Source organism: Cyclopterus lumpus, chromosome 14, assembly GCF_009769545.1.
Source record: "Cyclopterus lumpus isolate fCycLum1 chromosome 14, fCycLum1.pri, whole genome shotgun sequence".
Classification (NCBI taxonomy): domain Eukaryota; kingdom Metazoa; phylum Chordata; class Actinopteri; order Perciformes; family Cyclopteridae; genus Cyclopterus; species Cyclopterus lumpus.
In genome coordinates this window covers 2,785,455-2,812,032 of record NC_046979.1, presented here as the reverse complement: position 1 = coordinate 2,812,032, position 26,578 = coordinate 2,785,455, and the positions used below count along the sequence as shown (strand labels likewise).

At 43.2% G+C, this 26,578-nt stretch overlaps 1 protein-coding gene across 1 annotated transcript in view; it reads left to right on the top strand.

Moving 5' to 3' along the window:
* The first annotated feature begins 10,899 nt into the window (after nt 1–10,899).
* larp1 (La ribonucleoprotein 1, translational regulator) overlaps nt 10,900–26,578 on the top strand; it is a 36,530-nt gene continuing 20,851 nt past the window's right edge. The window contains exons 1-3 of the mRNA XM_034549482.1: nt 10,900–11,648; nt 20,225–20,289; nt 21,451–21,516. Coding sequence (XP_034405373.1) covers nt 11,270–11,648; nt 20,225–20,289; nt 21,451–21,516 — 510 coding nt within the window. The 5' untranslated portion in view covers nt 10,900–11,269. The remainder of the gene's footprint in view (nt 11,649–20,224; nt 20,290–21,450; nt 21,517–26,578) is intronic.

Here is a 26,578-nt window from a genome sequence, read left to right as displayed (position 1 = left end):
TCATCTGTTCAATTACCTGATTATCTGGCAACATGTATGGAAATTGTTCATGAAATCTATAAACTTCCATTGAGCTCTAGTTACTAACTAATGTCTTATGTGACCAGTTTATGATCAATAAAGATTAAAGTACACGGCAATGTATGAAGTATTTATAATTCGCACCACCTTGACCAAGTTCTACATAAAAGTACTGCTCATGTATTAATACATCAATAAGTAAACTGACCTGGGTCACTCAGCAAGAGTACTTTTGATACCCTCGGTACACAATACCTTTAAACTTTACTTTACATTTTGAATGCAGGACTTTACTTGTAATTGTATTTTTATATTCTGCTACTTTTAATTAACTAAATTATTTGAATGCACAACAGACTACATACCTGCGTGCGTGTGTGTGTGTGTGTGTGTGTGTGTGTGTGTGCGTGCTTGAGCCAGTTCTTGAAACACCTTAGAACAGTGGTTCCCAAAGTGGGGGTCGCGACCCCTAGGGGGGGCGCGGTGGTACTACAGGGGGGTCGCGGCTTCCATCACCAACCCACACACACAGACGCACACATACACCGGTAAAACAATATAAAATAACCGACGTGACATGCACTGTGTTCCAACCACGCCACCAGAGCGGCTCATGTCACAGACCGACTGTGGCAAAACCAGCGAGAGCGAGAGAGCGAGCGAGAGAGACAGACAGCGACACAGAGCGACAAAGATACGGAGCGACAGAGAAAGATAAAGATAAGAGAAGGAAGTATGTACAAAGATGGACAGATTTGTGACTGGTCTAAAGCGCAAATCCGATGGAACTTCTGTTACAGCCGCAACAGGCGACGCGACCACCTCGACAACGCCTCAAACTAAGGTAAAGGCAAGGAAATATAGCGAGGCATATCTGTCTCTGGGCTTCACAAGCACTGTTGTCGGTCAGGATGAGAGACCCCAGTGGGTTGTGTGTCTTAAAATACTGGCGGCAGAGAGCATGAAGCCCACTAAATTAAAAAGACACCTGAAAACCCACCACCCCGAACATATTAACAAGCACCTTGAGTTTTCTATTTTTTTTCCCAGTTAAACAAACTGAAGAATAAACTGTGAAGTGATATGTACTTATTTTAGAACTTATTTATACAGTTCATGCATTATAATGCAATTCATTAAAAACCAAGAAAAATTTGGGGTCGGGTTGCGGGGGGGGGGGGGGGGGGAGGGTCGTCCAATGTTCCTATATCATCAAAGGGGGTCTTGACAGAAAAAGTTTGGGAACCACTGCCTTAGAACATACCGTTTTATATATATATACATCACACACACAATACATTCTTTTTCCCATTCAGTGATTTGTTGCACACTGTATAGAAAGATTAGAACAAACAACATAATTATGAATTAACGTATTTATTAAAAAATCCAATTGCATCATGTGATGTTTGACTTTGAAGCAAAATAATATTTTATTTTGAAGGAACTGATCTTTTTCACTTGGACGCGCTTACCCTCCTCCAGCGCACCCCCGGCCGTGACGTCACATGCACGCTCCAAAGAGCACCGGGTGCAGAGTTTTGTGCTTTTCGGGGGAGACGCGTCGTTCAATTTCGGCGCGTGTGCACGCGTATAGTTGATATTTCAGATAACTGCGCGCAACTGCGCGCGCCGGACTCCGGTTTGAATGCGCGGTCGGTTGCAGAGCTCGTTCGCGTGTGACACGCGTGCGGGATCCAAGAGGCGCGCCTCGTTGTCTCTAGAAAAAACAGTTTATTCCAGTTCTGATATGTCGCCGCTCACGTTTACATCAAAGGCCTCGTGGAGCCGCCACATCTTTACATGGAGCCTGGGAGGACCGCCGCATGCGCGTGTTGCACGTGGCCACTAGATGGCGGCACAGGAAATAGATATTTATCTTCTTTCTTTTTTTTTAATGAATCCTTTATTCATGTGGGATCTTTCTTCTCTGCATTGAATCCATTATTGGTAATTAAGGAGCCGGGGGTTCAGTGTCTTGCTCAAGGACACGTCGGCATGCAAACTATGGGGAGAGCGGGGCATTCAGGATTCCAGTTCCTGTTACCCCCCAAGGGGATGCTGTTTCCTTGGGAGTGAGTTCAACCAGCAGGACTATCAGCTGGTCTCAGATCGGCCCACCCCGTCCACACCTCACCCAGATACTGTTGGGAGTGTTGGGTTCACGTGACCTTTGAATGATCCGCATCACATACTGAAGAGGACTTGTGGTAGTTGCCCAATTATATAACACAAATAACAGCTTTAAAAAAAAAAAGAAAGTATAACAAATAACAGTTTTTTTTTTTTTCTTCAATCAACGCTTGAAAATATGAAGGCACTAATGATGACGTCATACAAAATATAAACCTAAGTGTTTAATTTTAACGTTTTTATTTTATATTTCATAAAGCCTTTTTTTTTTTTTTTTTACAAAATGAACCAAAGAAAATTAATCAAATACAAACAAGGAAGATATTGGGTTAATAATACATTTATTAAAGGTTAACAGGTGCATTACACCCCCCCTTTCACAGGTACAGTGGCAGCCTGTGTATTAGGAGTTCGACCCGTGTGTGTGTGTGTGTGTGTGTGTGTGTGTGTGTGTGTGTGTGTTCAGGACACCTGTTGCTCAAAGGGGTTTGATAAGCAGACTGTGCACGCTGAAGGAAACGCGGCGTGAGTCACAACCACGAGAAGAAATATAATATATAAATAGCTGACTTCTGTAAATCAATTTGACCTTCACGAGAACAATAACTGCCTCTGTTGCTCATAACAGGAACGTTAGAACTACAGAGCATCCGGAAAGTATTCACAGCGCTTCACTTTTTGTTATGTTACAGCCTTGTTTCAAAATGGATTAAATTCATTATTTTCCTCAACATTCTACACACAACAACCCATAATGACAAAGTGAAAACTGTTTTTTGCAAATCTATTAAAAATAAAGAACGAAAACATAACATGTACATAAGTATTCGCAGCCTTTGCTCAATACTTTGTTGAAGCACCTTTGGCAGGAATTACAGCCTCAAGTCTTCTTGGGTATGATTCCACAAGCTCGGCACACCTATTTCTGGGCAGCTTCTCTCATTCTTCTTTGCAGAAACTCTCAAGTTCCATCAGGTTGGATGGGGAGCGTCGGTGCACAGCCATTTTCAGATCTCTCCAGAGATGTTCAATGGGGTTCAAGTCCGGGCTCTGGCTGGGTCACTCAAGGACATTCAGAGTTGCCCCGAAGCCACTCCTTTGTTATCTTGGCTGTGTGCTTCGGGTCGTTGTCCTGTTGGAAGATGACCCGTCGCCCCAGTCTGAGGTCCAGAGCGCTCTGGAGCATGTTTTCATCCAGGATGTCTCTGTACATTGCTGCATTCATCTTTCCCTCAATCCTGACTAGTCTCCCAGTTCCTCCTGCTGAAGAACATCCCCACAGCATGATGCTGCCACCACCATGCTTCACTGTAGGGATGGTATTGGCCAGGTGAGGAGCGGTGCCTGGTCTCCTCCAGACATGACGCTTGGCATTCAGGCCAAAGAGTTCAATCTTTATTTCATCAGACCAGAGAATTTTGTTTCTCATGGTCTGAGAGTCCTTCAGGTGCCTTTTTGCAAACTCCAGGCGAGCTGTCGTGTGCTTTTTACTGAGGAGTGGCTTCCGTCTGGCCACTCTACCAAACAAGCCTGATTTGTGGAGTGCTGCAGAGATGGTTGTCCTTCTGGAAGGTTCTCCTCTCTTCCTAGAACACTGGAGCTCTGTCAGAGTGACCATCGGGTTCCTGGTGACCTCCCTGACTAAAGCCCTTCTCCCTGATCGCTCAGTCTGGCTGGGCGTCCACCTCTAGGAAGAGTCCTGGTGGTTCCAAACTTCTTCCATTTCCAGATGATGGAGGCCACTGTGCTCATTGGGACTTTCAATGCTGCAGACATTGTTCTGTACCCGTCGCCAGATCTGTGCCTCGATACAATTCTGTCTCGGAGGTCTACAGATAATTCCTTGGACTTCATGGCTTGGTTTATGCTCTGATATGCTGTGGTACCTTATATAGACAGGTGTGTTCCTTTCTAAATCATGTCCAATCAACTGAATTTAGCACAAGTGGACTCCAATCAAGTAGTAGAAACATCTCGAGGATGATCAGTGGAAACAGGATGCACCCTGAGCTACATGTTGAGTGTCATGGCAAAGGCTGTGAATACTTATGTACATGTTATGTTTTCGTTCTTTATTTTTAATAGATTTGCAAAAATTTGCAAAAAACAGTTTTCACTTTGTCATTATGGGTTGTTGTGTGTAGAATGTTGAGGAAAATAATGAATTTAATCAAATTTGGAATAAGGCAGTAACATAACAAAATGTGGAAAAAGTGAAGCGCTGTGAATACTTTCCAGATATATATATATATATTATTAGAAAGATTATTATATGAGAATCATAATGTATTAATATTCCTATTAATATGATTGTTTTTTTAAATGTATTTATTTTTTGTATAAATTAAATGCAAATGGGAAAAAAAAATTAACTCCAGCTCCTCCGCGCTGGTGTTGACTTCCACCTCTTTGTGTGTCAGAAGGACGACACACTGAACATATTTCAGAGCCGCGAATGGAACCGATGGCGTCGGGTTTGTGGGGGTGGGGTGGGGTGGGGTGGGGGAGCCCGTCTTGCTTACGGGGGCAAAATCCGTCCATTTGACCGCTTTCAACTGTGATTTGCTGACCAGCTGCTGACTGGTGTTTTCCTCCCGGTGGCCCTTTGCCATTTCACTGGTGAGTACACCGCTAAAGGGCTCCGGGGAGCCGGACAATGCCCGAGAGCTTTACATGTCACCAGAGCCATCGGACGCAAAGAATGGGCCGCCGCCGCCGCCGAACCAAATATCGGCCTGTTTACAGTGAGGGGCCTCGACGGGCAAGAGGGTGTGTGTGTGTGTGTGTGTGTGTGTGTCTGTACCTACAGGGGACTGGTAATGCAAACTCTTTGCTGTGTGTTTAGAGATTATGTAGTCTGAGAGGGTGTGTGTGTGACGGGCGCGTCCCAACGAGACAGAGGAGTGTGTTTTTTTGCCGGTGACACGGAGCTCATCCAGTAAAAACACACCCGAGCGAAGTAACACTAACACACAAACAGACAATAACAAAGAGGTCAAAACGTGTGATAAATGGTGAATAAAAACTCTCTCGAAAGTGTTTTATGTAAATTTTATTCAGTGACAAAAATGTGCTTTTCGCAACGTGCGGCTCATAAATGCTCAAACCTCAGATGTCGAAGCTTAACGCCGCCTCTCAAAAGCTTCACGCTGCCTCTAACGTGACTTTTTGACACCTATTGTTCCCCAAACAATAAACAAAACAAGGTTACTGAGATATTTTGGGATATGTCTTGGGTTTTAAATTCAATACTCGGAGCATTTAATGTCGCAGCAAACAAATATTGGCTTTGTAAAGATGGTGTGAAGTAAATTCCCCCTCAGGCTAGCGCTGTTAGCTCTGTCAACACTGTTGTTAGCGCTGTTAGCTCTGTCAACACTGTTGTTCTGTTAACAATGTTGTTAGCTCTGTCAACACTGTTGTTAGCGCTGTTAGCGCTGTCAACACTGTTGTTCTGTCAACAATGTTGTTAGCTCTGTCAACACTGTTGTTAGCGCTGTTAGCGCTGTCAACACTGTTGTTCTGTTAACAATGTTGTTAGCTCTGTCAACACTGTTGTTAGCGCTGTTAGCGCTGTCAACACTGTTGTTCTGTTAACAATGTTGTTAGCTCTGTCAACACTGTTGTTAGCGCTGTTAGCTCTGTCAACACTGTTGTTCTGTCAACAATGTTGTTAGCGCTGTTAGCGCTGTCAACACTGTTGTTCTGTCAACAATGTTGTTAGCTCTGCATTCTCTCTCCTGTCCACCAGGGGGCGACTCCTCTGGTTGTATAGAAGTCCATGCTTCACGTGTTAAAGCTGCATTCTCTCTCCTGACCACCAGGGGGCGACTCCTCTGGTTGTATAGAAGTCTATCCTTCATGTGTTAAAGCTGCATTCTCTCTCCTGACCACCAGGGGGCGACTCCTCTGGTTGTATAGAAGTCTATATAAATGACTCTACTTCTCTCAGTAAACATTGTAAACATGAGTTTATGGTCTCAATCTCTAGTTAACTTTAAGTGTGTTTTCCATTCATTTATTCAAATTCAAAATGTCCATATTTTTTTAAAGCATAGAGAGGCTTTTTTAAATTACCCCCAAACACGTGCCAACGACCTGCAGGATTCCTCGAGTGTCGGTGACTAAAGCCTGAAATATGCAGTCGGTTGGTCGGTTGGTTTGGTCGGTCGGGTTCATCACCGTGGAGACACAGCAGCCTCTGTTTGAGTGACAGGCGTGTCGATGGGCGTGTCCGGGAGGAAAGGGAGAGGCTGGAGGCAGAGAAAGAACATTTGAGTAAAGCATTGTATTGTGACCCCACGCACACCCCTTCCTCACACTGTACACTGATGGGTGCTCCCGACCCATGAGACCAGTATATAACCAGGTTATAACCAGTATATAACCAGTTTATAACCAGTATATAACCATGTATGTGACTGTGGTGGCGCGGCTTGCATGCTCGTACGACTGATTCCCTGCAAATATGTAAACTGACCTCGTCATTATCAGAGAAGCTCGTGACTAAATGTTCATTCCTTGTCACAATAAACACAAGACCTTTTTAAAATGTGATGTTTGTTGTTGTTGTTGTTGTTGCTCAATTGACGTTTTGCAACCTAAAATAATTCGGATAAATACGTGAAAAGCTGCACAATATTTATAAATAAAGGTTGTAAATTAGATGCTGCAAAGCGCCTCACGACACGACGGCCATAAAAACCCCTGTAACCGAACCAGGCCGGCCAGGTAGACTGGTCACGTGACCTGGAGTCCAGTCCTCCAGGTGAGAAACACGAGCAGCTCAACGTCAACTTCCTGCCTCAATGTTTCGGGGGTGTGGACATGCAGACGAACGCCGATGGATTTCATTCTTTATGTTTAAGAAGGTTCATTGAGGTTTGGAGTTTTTAATTTAAGTGGAAAAGAAAAACAATACAAATCCATGAGTGTATATTCGGCAGCGTGTAATTTAAAATAAAGTCATATGTGTATGTGAGAAAACACATTCATATAAAAAATAATCATTTTAAAAACAGCAGATATTTTTACATTCAGAATCCAGAAATGGTTTCAGCATATATAAAGATATTTATATATGTATATTTATATATATATACTTATATATTTATATATATAAATATTAATATATATTTATTTAGATATACTTATATATATATATTGATATATATATATATATGTAAATGTATATATGTTTATATAAAAATATTGATACATATATATTTATATATACTTATAATTTATAAATGTATGTATATATTTATACATATATATATTTATATATAAATGTATATATATATATTTATATATACATTTATATATTCAGAAATGTATATATATAGAAATGTATATATACTTATATATTTATATATATAGAAATGTATATATATAGAAATGTATATATGTATATATTCATATATAATAATTGCTTGTTCCAGCACGGACCACCCACAGCCAGGTGTGGCTGGGTGGTCATATATATCCATATATGTATATATATCCATATATATATATATATACACATTATATATATATATGTAAATATATATATATATATATATATATATATATACACATTATATATGACCACCCACAGCCAGGTGTGGCTGGGTGGTCATATATATCCATATATGTATATATATCCATATATATATATACACATTATATATATATATGTATATATATGTAAATATATATATATATATATATATATATATATATATATACACACATTATATATGACCACCCACAGCCAGGTGTGGCTGGGTGTGGTCAGAAATGTGCTGTTGCACCTGAAACCCGCCCAGCACTGATGTCACGGTGTCCTGCAGGACGGGGAGGTCAGAAAAAACCAGATTTTCAGGCGTCGCTCTTTAAACAAAATAAACAAAAGGCTGTTTGGAGACAACGACCACAAGAAGAAAGACTTTTAATGTTCTCTCGTACCAATCCAATTATATGGATTATAGAAGTCAGGTTTTGGTGGTGAAACGGTAAAAAATGTCACACACACACACACTTTACATGGACGTGATCATCGTGATGTCAACCATCCCGTTTATAAGCTGCCATTAAAGGTTAAAGTTAAGAAGACAAAAAACGGACAACTCCCAAAATGGGAAACGCTCTGGTGTCGACCTGTCAATCACCTTGTAGCTCCGCCCTAAAGCCTCCAATGCTTTAATGATCTGTTTGACTCTGTTTAAACATGTTTACAATGTTTACTGAGGGAATAAATCAAGAGAGAAGTAGAGTCACTTTATACAGACTTATATACAACCAGAGGAGTCGCCCCCTGCTGGTCAGGAGAGAGAATGCAGCTTTAACACATGAAGCATAGACTTCTATACAACCACAGGAGTCGCCCCCTGGTGGTCAGGAGAGAGAATGCAGCTTTAACACATGAAGCATAGACTTCTATACAACCAGATGAGTCGCCATATGATGGGTTTTTTTGGATTAATTGTTACTGCTGCATTAATGTTCATGTCTGTTATAGTTTAATCTAGAGAACTGCATCATATGACCAGCATGTGTTTGTAGCATCGGTCTCCTGTGAGGACCACGTTTCTCTAGAAAAACCAAACTGAGCTTTGTGACGAGGCTTTTTCCAGCTTTTTAAATTTAAATTAAGAAATATGGAGGATTTAAGGTTGTAGGTTCGTCAGAAAAATAGCCATTTAAAACCAAAAATTGTAAAGCTGTCAGACCAATGTTTTCCTGGGGAGACCAGTTATCGGAGGATGTAAATGAGAACACCATAAACCAACAAACAAACATTCCCTTCAGCCAAGTTTTACATACATTTTAATTTGACTGAAGTTTACCTTACTTTTTAAGTTTATTTGACCTGAACGTTTAAGTTTACTTTACTTTTTAAGTTTATTTGACCTGAACATTTACGTTTATTTTACTTGGGAAATGTAGTTGTTGCAGTTTAGGTTTTAAGTATACTAAATATATATATATATTTATTCAGCTGTACTGTAAGTGTACTTTCTTTCATTCCAGCGCTGGTAGAGGCACACGCGCACACACACACACACACGCACACACACACACACACGCGTTAAGTGCACATTTAAACTCCCAGTCTCAGAAAAAAAGAAAGAAAGAGGCTAAAAGTCTCGGGGAAAGCAGACAAGAAGCGTGAGCGCACACGTGCAGCTCCTGCGCGGACACGTGCGTAACTTCACCGCGGAGGGGAAAAAAAAAAACACTTTAAAAAACCAGGTGGTTTAAGGGGGGGGAGGGGGGCTTATTTTCCACCCACTTATTGGAATATTTACACATTTTTCAGAGAACCGAGTGACGTCAAATACACGCGACGGCGACAAGCGCACGTCAAGCTCGTCCCCGCTGCGTTTCGCAAAGAAGAAGAAGAAGAAGAAGAAGAAAAAAAAGAAAAAAACGCAGCGATATCCTCGTGTTTTGGACACACGGTTAAATGAGGTAACGGCGATGTGCGTGGACGCGTATCCGAGGGCGAGGATGACGTCATCCGGGGGGGCCCTCGCGCCGCGTTCACGTCTGTCGGAAAGGAATCTTTATTTCGTCGCAGGAATACGCCGTCGTTTAAAGTGAGCGATTTAATGCGGTGAGGGGAAGTGAGAAAATACATCGTTTTACACGAGTCCTCCCGACATGTACGAGCATTCAAAATTGTTTAGGCAATTAATTAATTTAACTCCAAAAGAGGCTTTTGGGGCACGTTTATTTAGTTACTAAATATTTTGTAGATTAAGACATTTAAAAAAAAAAAACACGATGCTTCTAGATGAAACTACACAACTGTTAAACAAATAAAACAAGCACTAAAAGGCTGCTTCTTCGCATGTCGTGAAAAAAAATAAACCTTTATTATATAAAAAAAACACGATGCATTGTTATAGATGAAACTACACAACTGTTAAATAAATAAAACAAAATAAACCTTTATCATATAATTCACACAAAAAGAGACTATTCTGAAAGTGACCTGAATTGTTGACACTTAAAGTACTTTTACTTATTTTTTTTTGATTCCAAGGAGCTTTTTTACGCTGTAAATTCTTTTGTAATATTAAATGTGACAACAAACATAATCAATGTGTGTGACTGGTATTTAAGGGTTTGATGTCCTCTGGTCACGTGCAACACTCACAGGCTTATGTAGACCTTTGGTATCTGACTGGCTCCAGAAAAAAAAAAAAGAGCATTTTTTGTTGTTGTTCTTTTGTTTGGCTACATCGTTGCACTATTGCTTTGTTTGCGTTGTAAGTTCATTTAATTTAATATGATTGTGTATTTTTTTCTTATTATTCTATTCTATTTTTTTGTATAATTGTGTATTTGTATTATTATTCTATTTAAAATTAGTCTATTTAAAAATATATATATATTATACATGTTTCTCATTATTTTATTCTATCTTTGATATCAATATGTTTGTATTTTTCTTTAAAAATAATATATATTTCGCATTTTATTATATTTTATTGCATAACTGTATGTATACATGCTTTATATGATTAATAAAGTAACTATCTATATATGTTCTATTTTACGTCTTCAAAACTAGGTTGTTTGACTCTTTAAACACTAAATTAAACTTCCAATTTGAAGACAAAAAATAACTTTAAATCTACTAACTACTAAAAGCACTTTTAAAGTGTCGCTTTCTGACTTCCTAAAACCAGACTTTGAGGAGTTTTCTTTATACGACGACGAGGAAGCGCTTGAAGGCAGCACCTCGACCGACCCACAAGCGCGCTCCCGTCTTTAACGTGCTACTCCCCCCACCTCCCGGAACACCGTACGTGCGCGCACCCCTATATCGCGTGGTGGGGATCATCCATATTGCTGCTAGTGGTGGAGATAAGGTTGTAATCCTGCGAGGCCCTCGGACACGTTTCTTTATTTTTATACATGTTTTAATTCGCCGCCGACGTCTCCGCGTCTTCGACCGAAGATCTTTTTGGATCTCGGCGCGGCAGAGGAGCGGCAGAGGAGCGGCACAACTTCACGTTTCCTCGTAAATTGAAGGCGAATTCGGGCCCGAGGGAGGAGGAGGAGGGAGGGGGGAGAGAGAGGACTGGTAATCCTGAAGGGGGAAGAAAGACGGCGGTGGGAAATGGCCACTCAGGTGGAGGCTCTCCTGCCCGGCAACCCGCTGTTGAAGGCGGCGGCGGCGGCGGCGGCGGCGGCGGAGGAGGAGCAGCACGGCGAAGCGGTGCGCTGCGAGCCGGAGGAGGGCGCACGGCGTGGCGACGGTGCCAAGCGGCAGGCGGGGAGCGGCGGCGGAGGGCCGGGAGGGACCCCCGACGCACAGGAGGTGGAGGAGGAGGAGGTGCAGGAGGGCAAAGAGGGTCGTGACAGCGACGACAAGCAGAACGAGGACGGCGTTAAAGGCCGAAAGGAGTTTACCGAAGCGCCCCCGCCCAAGGTGAACCCGTGGACCAGGAAAATGAACCCGGTGACGGTGGTCAGCGTGAACGGACAAGCGCACCACGGTTCGTAGCTTTCCTTTTTTTAAAAAAAAAAAATTTATATATTTTTTTTTTACATGTGCTTTTTTTTTTTTTTAAATGCAGAAAGTGGCTTGCAGGTGTGTGTTGTCTGTGTCGTCCAGGTGTGGTTACACAAGCAGCTGTCACATGAGGGGGAATGGGTGGTGGTGGTGGAAGGAAGGAGGTCAGACCGCATCTTATTGAAACTATTATTATTTTTTTTTTAAAGAAAGAAAAGTGCATAAACAAGCTCAGACTGTAGTCGCCCTCTTGTTGCTCCCTGCAAAGCTGGATATATTTGGAGTGAACGCCCCTCCTAGTGAAGGCTATTCCTGGAGTTCTGCACCCTTTAAATATAAATACAAGTGCACCCACATTATTATCCTTTTCAAACATGCCACCTCTCTCTCTCCTTTTTGGTACATGCATACACTACAAACATGTTCTTTTTTTGTCTCTTTGTTGCAGTTTATTGTGTACTTTTTTTGTGTGTGTCGTGCAATGGTTGTTTTAAAGTTGTCATCACACCAGACAAACTACATTCATTCATGTGCAGCAAGTTTCTGGCATTTTCTATTTGTTGGAGGGAGGAGGGAGGAGAGCGAGGAGGGGGGGGGGGGCTTGATGATTTCAGCAGTGTCACCGTGCATGCTTTGGCTGCAGTGACTTCTTTTTTTTTTTTTTTTACATGTCCTCATGTTCAGCCTTCTTCAGCACCCATGTTCTTCCTGTGTGTGTGTGTGTGTCTGTGTGTCGGCTAGCCGTAGCCGGCTAACAATAGCTCTCTGGGCCTGCTAGCGCTGCTAGCTTAGCTTCCAGGTTTTCCACTCTTGCATTTACAGCCACGCTTGTGTTGGGGCTGGGGCGGAAAAGACGCTTATTAAATAACCCGACGGTGGTCGTGTCCGACCCCCCCCCATCCACCCTTATCATCCACCCGTCCGCGTGACGTGCTCGATTAATCTCCTCTTCCTTTCTTTTTTTATTTAAAAGAAAAGGAGCAGGCTTGTTGTGGGGCGTCACGTGTCCACTCCACGTGTTCCCCTTAGAGAAAGGCATGGGCTAAGCTAGTTAGCATGGGAGCTAACGGGCTGGAGTCATCATGGTGGCTTCTGCATGAGCTCACTGGGGTTTAAAATGAATAAATAATGGTCTTTTTAATAAACACACATGGGTGGGGGGTCCTCAAATAAAATAAAATAAAAAGGACATCGTCGAATAAACTCCAGTAATCTATTAATGTGGAGTGTTTATTGGGGATTGTTCATTTTTATCTTTGAAGTAAGGCAACGTGTTTGTGTTTTGTGTGTGTGTGTGTGTGTGTGTGTTTTGTGTGTGTGTGTGTGTGTGTTTGTTCCAGTGTCAGGTCACAATGAATCTGACCGTGCAGTCCCCCCTCCCCCCCCGTCAGCGGTTTGTATTGTCGTGTTGTTTTTGCTGCCTTGTTACCGGCGTGGACTTTGGATTTCAGGGTGACGGTGTGCACCCTGAATCGTGGCCCGGGCGTGGGTGTATGTGTGCTCCTGCAAGCTGTCACATCAGCAAAGTGAGCCGAGCCAGGCCGGGAGCCAGAGGTTGAAATAACAGGGTTGTAGTGTGAGTGTGTGTGTGTGTGTGTGTGTGTGCCCCCCACACCACACACGTTTTTATGTTGCATTAAAAACACACCCCTTTAAAACCAAACCTTACACTTATGAGTTGTCACAGGTTGTGTGTTTAATGGTGGACTTTGGCTTTTTCTCAGATTGTTTTGTTTGGATAATTTCTAAAAAGGTAAAACGTACTACTTTTTATTATTATTTTTTTTAAAGGCCCGAAATAAGATGACCCACCCCCCTCAAAATGTGTGTGTCTTCTCGTGAAATTGAGCTCAGTTTTGCAAAAAACATTGTCCTAGAAAGGTGTACTTTTCTAGTTGTGTCTTTTGAACAGGGCCCTCTAATCTGTGTGTGTGTGTGTGTGTGTGTATACTCGGTATGTCCTTGAACAAGACTCTGTTTTAGGATCCCAAATGGATTTGGAATTAAGCCGCCTGAGAAATCCAACGACAGTCCCGACTATTGGACTTCTTATTGTCTCTTCAGAGTCTAATTTTTTTTTTTTTGTTGGATGGCTGAACTTTGACCTTCTCGTCAGAACGCCACTCCAGTGGTCAGAGCGCTCTGGCCACAGGTTTACCTGCCGTTGCGTTCGAGGTCCCTCCGGAATACCGGCGTGTGTCCCTGAGACTCGACGAACCGGTTCTCCTCCCTCCCCGAAGCTGATCGAAAATACAAAATACACACAACGAGTTTACATTCAGGCGTGTTGCGCAATAATCCGGCGACGTATAACGTGTGTGCGGGTTAACGATCCAATGTGCCGTTTAAAAAATCAGATTTTTAGGAAACCAGAGGCGTACAATGTGCCACGACTCGTTGCATTTAAAACGTTTAATTATAAATCTAATGTTTTTTTTAATGTTGAGAATACGTACAGGGTTGCATCGTAAAAGACTGTAATTTAGCTATTTTTAAGTGATGCAAGAGGACGGACCCGGCCCCGCGCTACTTCCTGTCTTTCACATGGTCATGTGACCCCCCCCCTTGTTTGTGATCGTTACTTTCTATGTTTTCTGTGAATATAATTGGGATTTGTTGCAGCAGAGAAAGCTGTTCATGCTTTTCTGTGTATTTTAGAGGTTTAAGGTCCAGAACTTGAGGTTGAGCTCCCAGACAAGTGGGCTCAGTTCTTCAGGCTGTGTTTTGGCCCCCGGAGGGAGTTTTTTTTTAACGGTGAATTAGTGATAAATGTTCACAGCGCTGTCACCAGCCTTGTTTCAAGCCGTCGCCACAGAACAAGAGAACCAGTGTAAAATCTTTTATATAAGCTGGCCCTCCTTTTAAATGTTATATTTCAGCCTTTTCGGCTCGTCCACGCGGTTGAAGTGGTGCAAAGAAAAGCGAACGCAAACTTGGGTTGTACTTAAGTAAATAAATCCATCGATCCAATGCAGACACTTTTCCAGTGAGCTGTAAAAAAAACAAAACTGTTTGCTGCTAACTCACCGTGGAAGTGTTGCGTCATCCCCTCCTGCACAACTACTGCAGTATAATAATAATAATAATACGTCTCAGTACTTCGCATAGTAAAACTTTATTATTTTAAGCACTTTGGGGCTTGTGTGAGACTTTTAATGCAGATTTTAAATCACCAAAGAAAAAGGGTTGCATCATGAATGGATCAATACAATGTTGGGTAATGTGTTTTCACTGTAGGGACTGATTATTAATGTTAATTATTAGAGCACATGTGGGTATTTTTCACCCATTTTCCATGTCTAGAAGTCCCAAACCCACGAGCCAAAAGTTTCTCAACTCTTTTATTTCGTTCGTCACTGAGCATCGTCCCTGCAACACATGACGTGGGGGTCAGAGGTCAGACTATCGGCACATTCAGGGAGAGAGAGAGAGAGGCCAGCGGCGTGAACATCCAGGGGGAAGATGTGCCTGGAACGCCAATCTCTTCAACACAATAGTATTATTGAAACGTTGGCACTTGAACGCATCGTCGACGACGGAGACTCTGGGGACCGTTGGAAATTATGTTTTTACCAGTTCTGCAAGTTTGTTTGTGACGTTAGGCGTTAAAACCTATGACACCTTTTTTATTTTTTATATTAGGATTTTTCTATATTTTAAGCTTTTATTTGTGACATTTTACAGTTGAAAACATTGACGTCGGCTTTGGCGTCATTTCAACGCATTTAAAACGTAGTTTTCTTTGTATAAAAACGTGGGTCTTTATTCCAGTTTTCAAGTTAAAGAATCCAAAATGAGACTCGGTCCTGGCAACAATTTATTTAAATAATTGTTCTTATTTGCAGATGAATGGTTATTTAATATTTGTCGTACGAAGACGCACTTTCGTTTTAACGTAGTTTGAACACGTCAAACATTCTCGTTTTCCAGCTTCTCAAATTTGACGAGTTGCTGCTTTTTTGATTTTTGTGAACGAGTGTGTGTGTGTGTGGGGGCGGCGGCGTACTCGCGTGTTGAACTCTGTCCACACCCCTCTCTCTCTCACACACACACACTCAGCTGTTTCAGGGTGGCCCTCGTCTCAACCCGTCTCTATCTGTGTGACGGTCGTGTCTGGACTCGGCGATAGCGGCTCGTCCCCTCTGTGGCGGCGGGCCGGGCACCAGTTGGTCAGGGTGTTGTCCCGTTGGCGTCGCCCTGTGTGTGTGTGTGTGTGTGTGAGTGAGAGTCCGGTGGCATTTGATCTCAAAACCTTCCTGAATGAAAATAAACAAATGTTCTCCTTTTTTTTCTTTTCTTCTTCACCTTCTTCTGGTTCCTGGTGGATTACACACACCTTCAGCCTGTAGTGGAGTTTATTCCAAACCAGCTAATGTAAACACTCCAAGTCGTGTGAGAGAGAGAGAGAGAGACACATGTTTTACAAATGCTTGTGGAGGTTGTTTGTTTTTTTAACAACCAACAGAAAAATTGATTCTTTCAGAAGTCTGAACCGTCTGTCGGATGAGGTTTGATGTACGGTTTCTTGTTTCATGACACTGTGTGTGTACACTGCAAGAGCTGATGTCTACACTGATTATGTGACACCGTGTGTGTGTGTGTGTGTGTGTGTGTGTGTGTGTGTGCGTGCACACGCAGTCGACCGTTGTTTCCTCCATATTTGGTGCTTGTGGAGAGGCCTCTCTCTCTCTCTCTCTCTCTCTCTCTCTCTCTCTCTCTCTCTTTTTTCTCCCCCCCCCGCTGTCGTCACTCCGCTCCAGCAGACGACCGTTTCTCCACACAACCTCATCCAGTTTCCTGTCGCGAGCACTTTTCAAAATAAGACACCATGCCTGGTCTCGAGTGCCTTTTTATTTTTTACGCTCTTACACGCTGGCTTATGTGAATGTTTTATTGGATATCGGCCGTGTGAGGAAGGAAGGAATTAGACACCCCGCCCACCTCCCCTAAAATTTGACCGCAGAATGACGGTGCAACACAAGTGGGAGTAGAACAAACTTAACTCGCCACACACAAAAACAAACCCTCAAACAAAAAGTCCCTGCATCGGCACCCGCTGAGTTTCTCTCTGACTGCAGAGAGTCGACGTGGCACTCGGTTTATTTATAGGCTCCCACCAGCGAGACCCCACGAGGGCTCTGGAGCAGGTTATCGGCTCTTAACGTGTGCTCGCGGCGCCCTTGGGAATCCGTCTTTGGACTCCACCTGAGGTGTGTGTGTGTTTCTGAGAAACGGAGAGCCTGTTGTGGACTCGGAGATAACGGTAAACGGCGAGCATTTGCTCTTCGTGTAAGTTTGTTTTTTTACCTGCAGCTGCTTTAAAAAAAAAATAAGAGGAAAATCAAAATTTTGGAGGATTTTGATGTGCAAAATGATCAAAATAAAGATTGGTGAGGTAACTGTTAATGGGAACCGGGCGGGGAGCATAATGTTAATGTTGGCCTCAGGCTGTGAAGTCGAGAGTTGTGGAATAAACAACGGAGGAGGAGGAAGAAGAGAGAGTGACGAGTCCGTGTGTCTCGCGCTCAACGCTTCGCATTAACAACCTACACAAACGCCTTTTATTATTATTTGGCTTCAGGTGTGTGTGTGTGTGTGTGTGTGCGTGCTCTGGCTCGTCAAGGCCGTCTTTCAGGTACAACCTATCCTGCCGTTTGTTTAGTTAATTGTGAATGAAGTTGCAGGTCAAACAAAGAAGCTCTCTTCCGTCCTTCTGATGACGAGGCTTCTGTTCTGGGGGGCGAATAACATTTTCTTTTCTTTGGGGGTTTCCGTCTTTTTTTTTCCGCTGATGCAACGCCTACTCCACGTGTTTTTTTTTTTTTTTAAATCATGTGTTTCTATATGTAGCCACGTGTCTCTGGCACACACACACACACACACACACACACACTTGTCCTGTCCTTGGTTTGTCTTTTAAGAGAAGTTAACACTTATCAGCAGCGCTCTTGTACAGTTGACACAACGCCGCGATAACACACACGCTCACTCCGACCTGTTAAATCCCACAAACTAAAGATCAGCAGCAAAAACACTGAATACAAGTTTTACTGTAATTTACTTCCTTAAATTTACTAATGTGGGGGATTTTTACGTCTGCGATGCAAAATAGGGACTTTTTTTTTTATTGTGCATAATCTCAAATTTATTTGTGTGTGTGTGTCTTCAAGGGATTCTTTAATTTGGAGACTGAATCGAGAAGTGAGAGTTTTACGTGACACGGATACTTATTCACACCCGATGTCGTTAAACAAAGTCGCCCGAATAGTCTTTTTAAAAACATTTTTTTTAAAGGTTTTGTTTTCAGAAAAAAAGGATCAAATGTATTTTAAAGGAAAGTTGAATCGAGGTTCACCTGCGTTTTTATTTGGATAAAGAAAGCTTCTTATGAAACGTCATTTGTTCATTTATTCAAGTTGAGCCGACCGGCTTCACAAAGCAAACATGTCGCTGTTGAGTTTAATCCACTTGGACTTCTGTCCCCCCCCCCCCCCCCCCCCCCCAAAAAAAGCCGAGATTACCAAAGAAAATAGCACAAAATGCACTTTTTTTAATGGAAACGGCCCAAAGGACCCCAAATAAATGTCTCCTGTTGCAGTAAAACATAGTTATTAAGCCATAAATCATGGAGAAAAAAAGGGGAAACAATTGTATATAAAATTTTGGGGCAATTGGCAAAATGTTTCGGTTTCTGCACGTTGCTCAGTTTGCAAGTGAAAGCAGGAGAACAGCTGACTGGAGAAGTTGAAACCAGTCCTGAGAGTCTTTTTATTGGCAGCTTTCTCCTGTCTCCTCATTGAGCCTCTTCTGTCTCCTTCTTCGTCTCCTGTCTCCTCATTGAGCCTCTTCTGTCTCCTTCTTCGTCTTCTGTCTCCTCACTGAGCCTCTTCTGTCTCCTTCATCTCTTGTCTTTGTCTTCTGTCCGTCTCCTCATTGACCCTCTTCTGTCTCCTTCTCCTGTCTCCTCATTGACCCTCTTCGTCTTCTGTCTCCTTCTCCTGTCTCCTCATTGACCCTCTTCGTCTTCTGTCTCCTTCTCCTGTCTCCTCACTGAGCCTCTTCGTCTTCTGTCTCCTTCTCCTGTCTCCTCACTGAGCCTCTTCTGTCTCCTTCTGTCTCCTTCTTCTCCTTCTCCTCCTCATTGACCTTCTTCGTCTTCTGTCTCCTCACTGAGCCTCTTCTGTCTCCTTCGTCTCTTTCTCCTCCTCATTGACCTTCTTCGTCTTCTGTCTCCTCACTGAGCCTCTTCTGTCTCCTTCGTCTCTTTCTCCTCCTCATTGACCTTCTTCGTCTTCTGTCTCCTCACTGAGCCTCTTCTGTCTCCTTCGTCTCTTTCTCCTCCTCATTGACCTTCTTCGTCTTCTGTCTCCTCACTGAGCCTCTTCGTCTTCTGTCTCCTTCTTCGTCTCCTCATTGAGCCTCCTCCTCCTCTTCTTCTCGTTCCTCATTGGGTCTTTTCTTCTTTCCAAAGAAGATCTCCTTAGATGTGTTTTTATTACTTCATTTTTGTGGTCACGTGACCGAGACGAGAGTCTTGCCGTGCGTCGAGAGGAAACCGAGTCGCATTCGCCCCAAAACGAACCTGTGGAACTGACTTGTTTTTGTAATGGACACCCAGGTCACCTGATGGTTCCTTTTTTTACACCGTGTGCTGAGGTTCTACACGTAAAAACACCTTCTGCTGACCCAAAAGCGTCCCGCTAAGGGTAAATCACACAAGACGCCGTTTAACGGAGCAAAGTTCAGAGCTTCCAGTGAACTCCTGAGTTGATGATTGGTTCAACAGACTAAACAAACGGTGTTAAAGTTCAGGAGTTTTATCGGGAGGGGGGGGGGCGTCTGGTATCTGACTGGCCTGAATGACGACCGCACAAGCTTAAAAATCTCATCGTATTTCGATGTCGGTAAAGAACCCCTGATGTGCCGCTGCTCTGGTGGATTACTAACCACCACCCCCCTCTTTCACTTGCTCTCTTTCTGGCGTCGTCCATCGACATGATCCTCCTTAAGGAGCTTACTGTGCAGTTGGAGTGTGGCAACATTGTAGCCAAAAGACAGCGAGAGAAGGTTTTTTGTTTTTAAAGCGACGCCGAGCTTCTAACGCGTTACGTCGTGAAAACACATGCACTTCAATGCCTCTGTTGTTGTTTTTTTGGCTTGAGGAGAACATCGGTCGCTGCCAGGAGCGAGTTAAATAAATCACGAGGTCAAATTTATACGGGAACGAGCAAACGGGGGGCTAATAACTTTGGTTTGTTGTATAATTTTATTGTTGATTTAAACTAGTTTCATGTTTTTAAAGGCCATTTTTCATTTTCATCCATCAGATTGTTTTACTTCGTCTGGTTTCTGCTGTTTTCTTTTTTGTTTTTAGGAGATCTGAGTGTACCTGCAACAGGTAGATGGGAATGATGAAAGGGTTAATGACAAACTCATTCAACTGAGACGGTCTTGTGTCTTTTAGTCTGTGGTTTTCCTGCTTTCCTCTTTTTTTTTTTTTGTTAGATTTGTGTTGTTTGCCGGTTGTAACGTCAAACTCCTTTTTGTGTGTTTCCACAGAGTCGACCGGCCCGGCCAAGGTGGTGAGAGCCGGGAACCCACCGAAGGCCAGACGTGGAGGAAAGGTACCGGATTATATATTAAATCGCAATCCATTGAAGATTTAAAAAAAACTGTTTTTTTAAATTTTAAATTTTCAAAACAGCTAATTTCTTTCAGTGTTAAATTGCTTTTTGTATGTATTTATTAAAAATGTTGAACTTTTGTTTAATTAAATGTTTTACCAAATTAAATGGCAAGATTTAATAGGGATTATCTTTTTTTTTTTTTTATTGAACTATTTGGTGAGGCTCACGGTACTTTTTTTTTTTTTCCATAAAAAAATATACTGAATTTAAAATTTCCGTCCTTTTTCTAATTGGAAATCATAACAGAAATTTAAAGTAGCTTCCTTTCGCGTCGTTGGACGGATGTTTTATGATGAAATACAACGTGAACACGTTCAACGTGTTTTTTTTTTTCATGTTTAATCTATAATTGTATAACGTCCTGTAAATTCTCCGTTCAACTCCAAAAGGAGCGTCTTGGTTGGTTCAGCGCTTCTCCAGAAGTGCTTAGCTCCGCCCCCCTCGCACCCGAAAACTTCCCACTGCAGAATGCCAGCTCTCTGTTGCGCAACAGCCCCCCCTGTACCAAGGCTACAGCCACGTTTTCGCTTAAAGGCTGTTTTAAAGCCTGAAAACGAACATTGCGCGACTATTCCCACGTACACGTGTAAACAGGAAGTAGTTTTATAATGGTATTTAATAATAAAAATGTGCTTGAGACTTAAGCCGCTCTGTTCTCATACTGGAGGACATTTATGCTTTTTGTTCCTTTACAGTTTCTGTGTGAACGTCACACTATTTGTACAGAGAAGCTGCTTCTTCTGCACGTCGGCAGTAGTAGAAGTTCGAAATGCAGAATTTAACTGCTAGCATGGGACAACGAGGTCCGTGACGCTTGCAATCCAGGGCCGTGCGAAAAGGGGGCGTGGCCCAATCAAGTACGAAAACGCTGTGTGTCGCCCCCCAATGAGGTTTTAAAAACGTACCCGGCTCCGGAAGCGTTTCTAATCTCCGTCGTGTAAATGTAGCAAAAAAAGATTAGCATTTTACAAAATGGAAACATTTTACCAAACATGTACAGTGTTTGTTGCTTTCTTGCCATGAAGAAAAGGTTCCCGCCTACTTTTTGACTCTCCTGCTGATTCAGTTTTGTTGTTGTTTTACTTTTTTTCCGCTCAGGTTGGAGACTTTGGCGACGCCAACAGCTGGCCAACACCCGGGGAGATCGCGACTAAAGACATGCAGGTGGGTGTTTGTTTGTTTGTGTTTGTGTTGAGAGTTGAGTCATACGTCGGTGAGAAAGAAGATGGCGTCGTTTAGGCTCTCGGATCACTGAAGGGGTTCATAATGGCTGCATCTTTGTTGGCTGGTGCAGAAGAGGACTCAAGTTCTTTTAAAAAAAAAAAAGTATTCTCGTTTTTCTTTCATGCATATTTGTTTTTAAGTGATTTTAAAGGAGCCTGAGATGTAAGAATGTTGTTAACTACTGCTTCTCTCTAATTGTTGTGCATTGGATGGTTAATAACTAGGAGCTTGGATCCGGACGAGGACAAAGGATTATTATTTTTTTTGTTTCATTGTTTCTTTAAGTGATTAGTAGACAATAGAAACCATTAACCATCACCATAGACTTTATTATATAAGTGTTTTATGGTCACGTGACGTCTCCAATTTAGTTTGGCATCGCCATCTTGTTTTGCAACCAGCAGTGTCACGAGGGGGCGGAGCTAAGCACAACCGAATGCTGACTTAAGATATTTTAGGCGGCCAACAACACTTTCATGAACAGAAAACGCACATTGTGAAAAGGGTTAAAGTTGTTAGATGAAAAAATACAGACAACTCGGACTGGAAAACGCCGCGGTGGAGACCTGTCGATCACCTTGTAGCCCCGCCCTCAAGCGTACCCTGCTTTATGGTGCGAGTTGAGCTTCTTCTTCTCGTGGGGTCGGCAAGACGTGCTGCAGACGTGATGAGATCTTCATGTCTCTTCTCTGAATAAACTGTGAGGAGAACTTTCACAACTCTGATCTCAGCATGGAAGCCGTACACGTCTCTGGTGTCGACCTGTCAATCACCTGATAGCCCCGCCCTATAGCGTACCCTGCTTTATGGTCTGTTTGACTCTAAATGGACCATAATTTACTAAATGAACATCACGCTGTATTGAAGAAGACTTGAAACTAGAGATTGAGACCAAAAACTAATGTTTACAATGTTTACTGAGGGAATACATCAAGAGAAGTAGAGTCATTTATATAGACTTCTATACAACCAGAGGAGTCGCCCCCTGGTGGCCAGGAGAGAGAATGCAGCTTTAACACATGAAGCATAGACTTCTATACAACCAGAGGAGTCGTCCCCTGGTGGTCAGGAGAGAGAATGCAGCTTTAACACATGAAGCGTAGACTTCTATACAACCAGAGGAGTCGTCCCCTGGTGGTCAGGAGAGAGAATGCAGCAGCTTTAACACATGAAGCATAGACTTCTATACAACCAGAGGAGTCGCCCCCTGGTGGTCAGTAGAGAGAATGCAGCTTTAACACATGAAGCATAGACTTCTATACAACCAGAGGAGTCGCCCCCTGGTGGTCAGTAGAGACAATGCAGCTTCAAGACACTTCAGCATTTGCTTCACTTTTCAGATTTTGCAAATTAATACGTCGTTGATAACGTGACCGTATCGGATGTTTGACTCGGTGCTTTCATGCTGATTTAACGAGACTTGCGTCGGTTTGATGGCAGGAATCGGTCCTTCATCGTGACTGATGGAGCTGCTCGTCTCGCTGCAGCATCTTTTATATAATCAGTGTTTTGGTGGATGTAATTACAAAGCGGTCTGCTTCTGCAGGCCCGACTGTGTCCTCAGGAGTGTTTGTTGGCATGGCAGGACCTCTCACACACTGAGGCAAAACAAAGATGGCTGACCTCAAAAATATTTAGACCAGAGGTTTTGTAACATAAATGTCTCACTGTTGGTTCACTCATCTATTATGACATTTCGGGTATTTTGAGGGACATCGTTGGGTAATTCTACATGTGTACCTAGATGCTGGGTACATTATCCAATCAGAAGCCCAAAGAAATGAGTTTGATTGTTGACTAAAATGCAGGAAATCTGGCAAAGAAGGCACACTTATGCCTCTTCACACACTCCCTCACACTTATGCCTCTTTATACACTCCCTCTCATACTTATGTCTCTTCACACACTCCCTCTCACACTTATGCCTCTTCATACTCTCCCTTTCACACTTATGCCTCTTCATACTCTCCCTCTCATACTTATGCCTCTTCATACTCTCCCTCTCACACTTATGCCTCTTCATACTCTCCCTTTCACACTTATGCCTCTTCATACTCTCCCTTTCACACTTATGCCTCTTCATACTCTCCCTCTCACACTTATGCCTCTTCATACTCTCCCTTTCACACTTATGCCTCTTTATACTCTCCCTTTCACACTTATGCCTCTTCATACTCTCCCTCTCACACTTATGCCTCTTTATACTCTCCCTTTCACACTTATGCCTCTTCATACACTCCCTCACACTTATGCCTCTTCATACACTCCCTCACACTTATGCCTCTTCATACACTCCCTCTCACACTTATGCCTCTTCATACACTCCCTCTCACACTTATGCCTCTTCACACACTCCCTCACACTTATGCCTCTTCATACTCTCCCTTTCACACTTATGCCTCTTCACACACTCCCTCACACTTATGCCTCTTCATACACTCCCTCTTACACTTATGCCTCTTCATACTCTCCCTCTTACACACTCCCTCTCACACTTATGCCTCTTCATACTCTCCCTCTCACACTTATGCCTCTTCATACACTCCCTCTCACACTTATGCCTCTTCACACACTCCCTCACACTTATGCCTCTTTATACTCTCCCTTTCACACTTATGCCTCTTCATACACTCCCTCTCACACTTATGCCTCTTCATACTCTCCCTTTCACACTTATGCCTCTTCATACACTCCCTCTCACACTTATGCCTCTTCATACTCTCCCTTTCACACTTATGCCTCTTCATACTCTCCCTCTCACACTTATGCCTCTTCATACACTCCCTTTTACACTTATGCCTCTTCATACTCTCCCTCTCACACTTATGCCTCTTTATACTCTCCCTCTCACACTTATGCCTCTTCATACTCTCCCTCTTACACTTATGCCTCTTCATACTCTCCCTCTTACACACTCCCTCTCACACTTATGCCTCTTCATACTCTCCCTCTTACACTTATGCCTCTTCATACTCTCCCTCTTACACACTCCCTCTCACACTTATGCCTCTTCACACACTCCCTCTCACACTTATGCCTCTTCATACTCTCCCTCTCACACTTATGCCTCTTCATACTCTCCCTCTTACACACTCCCTCTCACACTTATGCCTCTTCATACACTCCCTCTCACACTTATGCCTCTTCATACTCTCCCTCTCACACTTATGCCTCTTCATACACTCCCTTTTACACTTATGCCTCTTCATACTCTCCCTCTCACACTTATGCCTCTTCATACTCTCCCTCTTACACACTCCCTCTCACACTTATGCCTCTTCATACTCTCCCTCTCACACTTATGCCTCTTCATACACTCCCTTTTACACTTATGCCTCTTCATACTCTCCCTCTCACACTTATGCCTCTTCATACTCTCCCTCTTCATACACTCCCTCTCACACTTATGCCTCTTCATACTCTCCCTCTCACACTTATGCCTCTTCATACTCTCCCTCTCACACTTATGCCTCTTCATACTCTCCCTCTTCATACACTCCCTCTCACACTTATGCCTCTTCATACTCTCCCTCTTACACACTCCCTCTCACACTTATGCCTCTTCATACACTCCCTCTTACACACTCCCTCTTACACACTCCCTCTCACACTTATGCCTCTTCATACTCTCCCTCTCACACTTATGCCTCTTCATACTCTCCCTCTCACACTTATGCCTCTTCATACTCTCCCTCTTACACACTCCCTCTTACACACTCCCTCTCACACTTATGCCTCTTCATACACTCCCTCTTACACACTCCCTCTTCATACACTCCCTCTCACACTTATGCCTCTTCATACTCTCCCTCTCACACTTATGCCTCTTCATACACTCCCTCTCACACTTATGCCTCTTCACACACTCCCTCACACTTATGCCTCTTTATACTCTCCCTTTCACACTTATGCCTCTTCATACACTCCCTCTCACACTTATGCCTCTTCATACTCTCCCTCTCACACTTATGCCTCTTCATACTCTCCCTCTCACACTTATGCCTCTTCATACACTCCCTTTTACACTTATGCCTCTTCATACTCTCCCTCTCACACTTATGCCTCTTTATACTCTCCCTCTCACACTTATGCCTCTTCATACTCTCCCTCTTACACACTCCCTCTCACACTTATGCCTCTTCATACTCTCCCTCTTACACTTATGCCTCTTCATACTCTCCCTCTTACACACTCCCTCTCACACTTATGCCTCTTCATACACTCCCTCTCACACTTATGCCTCTTCATACTCTCCCTCTCACACTTATGCCTCTTCATACACTCCCTTTTACACTTATGCCTCTTCATACTCTCCCTCTCACACTTATGCCTCTTCATACTCTCCCTCTTCATACACTCCCTCTCACACTTATGCCTCTTCATACTCTCCCTCTCACACTTATGCCTCTTCATACTCTCCCTCTCACACTTATGCCTCTTCATACTCTCCCTCTCACACTTATGCCTCTTCATACTCTCCCTCTTACACACTCCCTCTTACACACTCCCTCTCACACTTATGCCTCTTCATACACTCCCTCTTACACACTCCCTCTCACACTTATGCCTCTTCATACTCTCCCTCTCACACTTATGCCTCTTCATACTCTCCCTCTTACACACTCCCTCTCACACTTATGCCTCTTCATACTCTCCCTCTCACACTTATGCCTCTTCATACTCTCCCTCTTACACACTCCCTCTTACACACTCCCTCTCACACTTATGCCTCTTCATACACTCCCTCTCACACTTATGCCTCTTCATACACTCCCTCTCACACTTATGCCTCTTCATACACTCCCTCTCACACTTATGCCTCTTCATACTCTCCCTCTCACACTTGTGCCTCTTCATACACTCCCTCTCACACACTCCCTCTAACACTCTCCCTCTCTCATTTTTTGCCTCTCGCCACCACAGCTGTCGGGCCGACGGGGGATGCGTCTAATTTGTGTCTCCCTTACAGTATCGGCCGTAATCAATCGGGGGGAGATAAGGT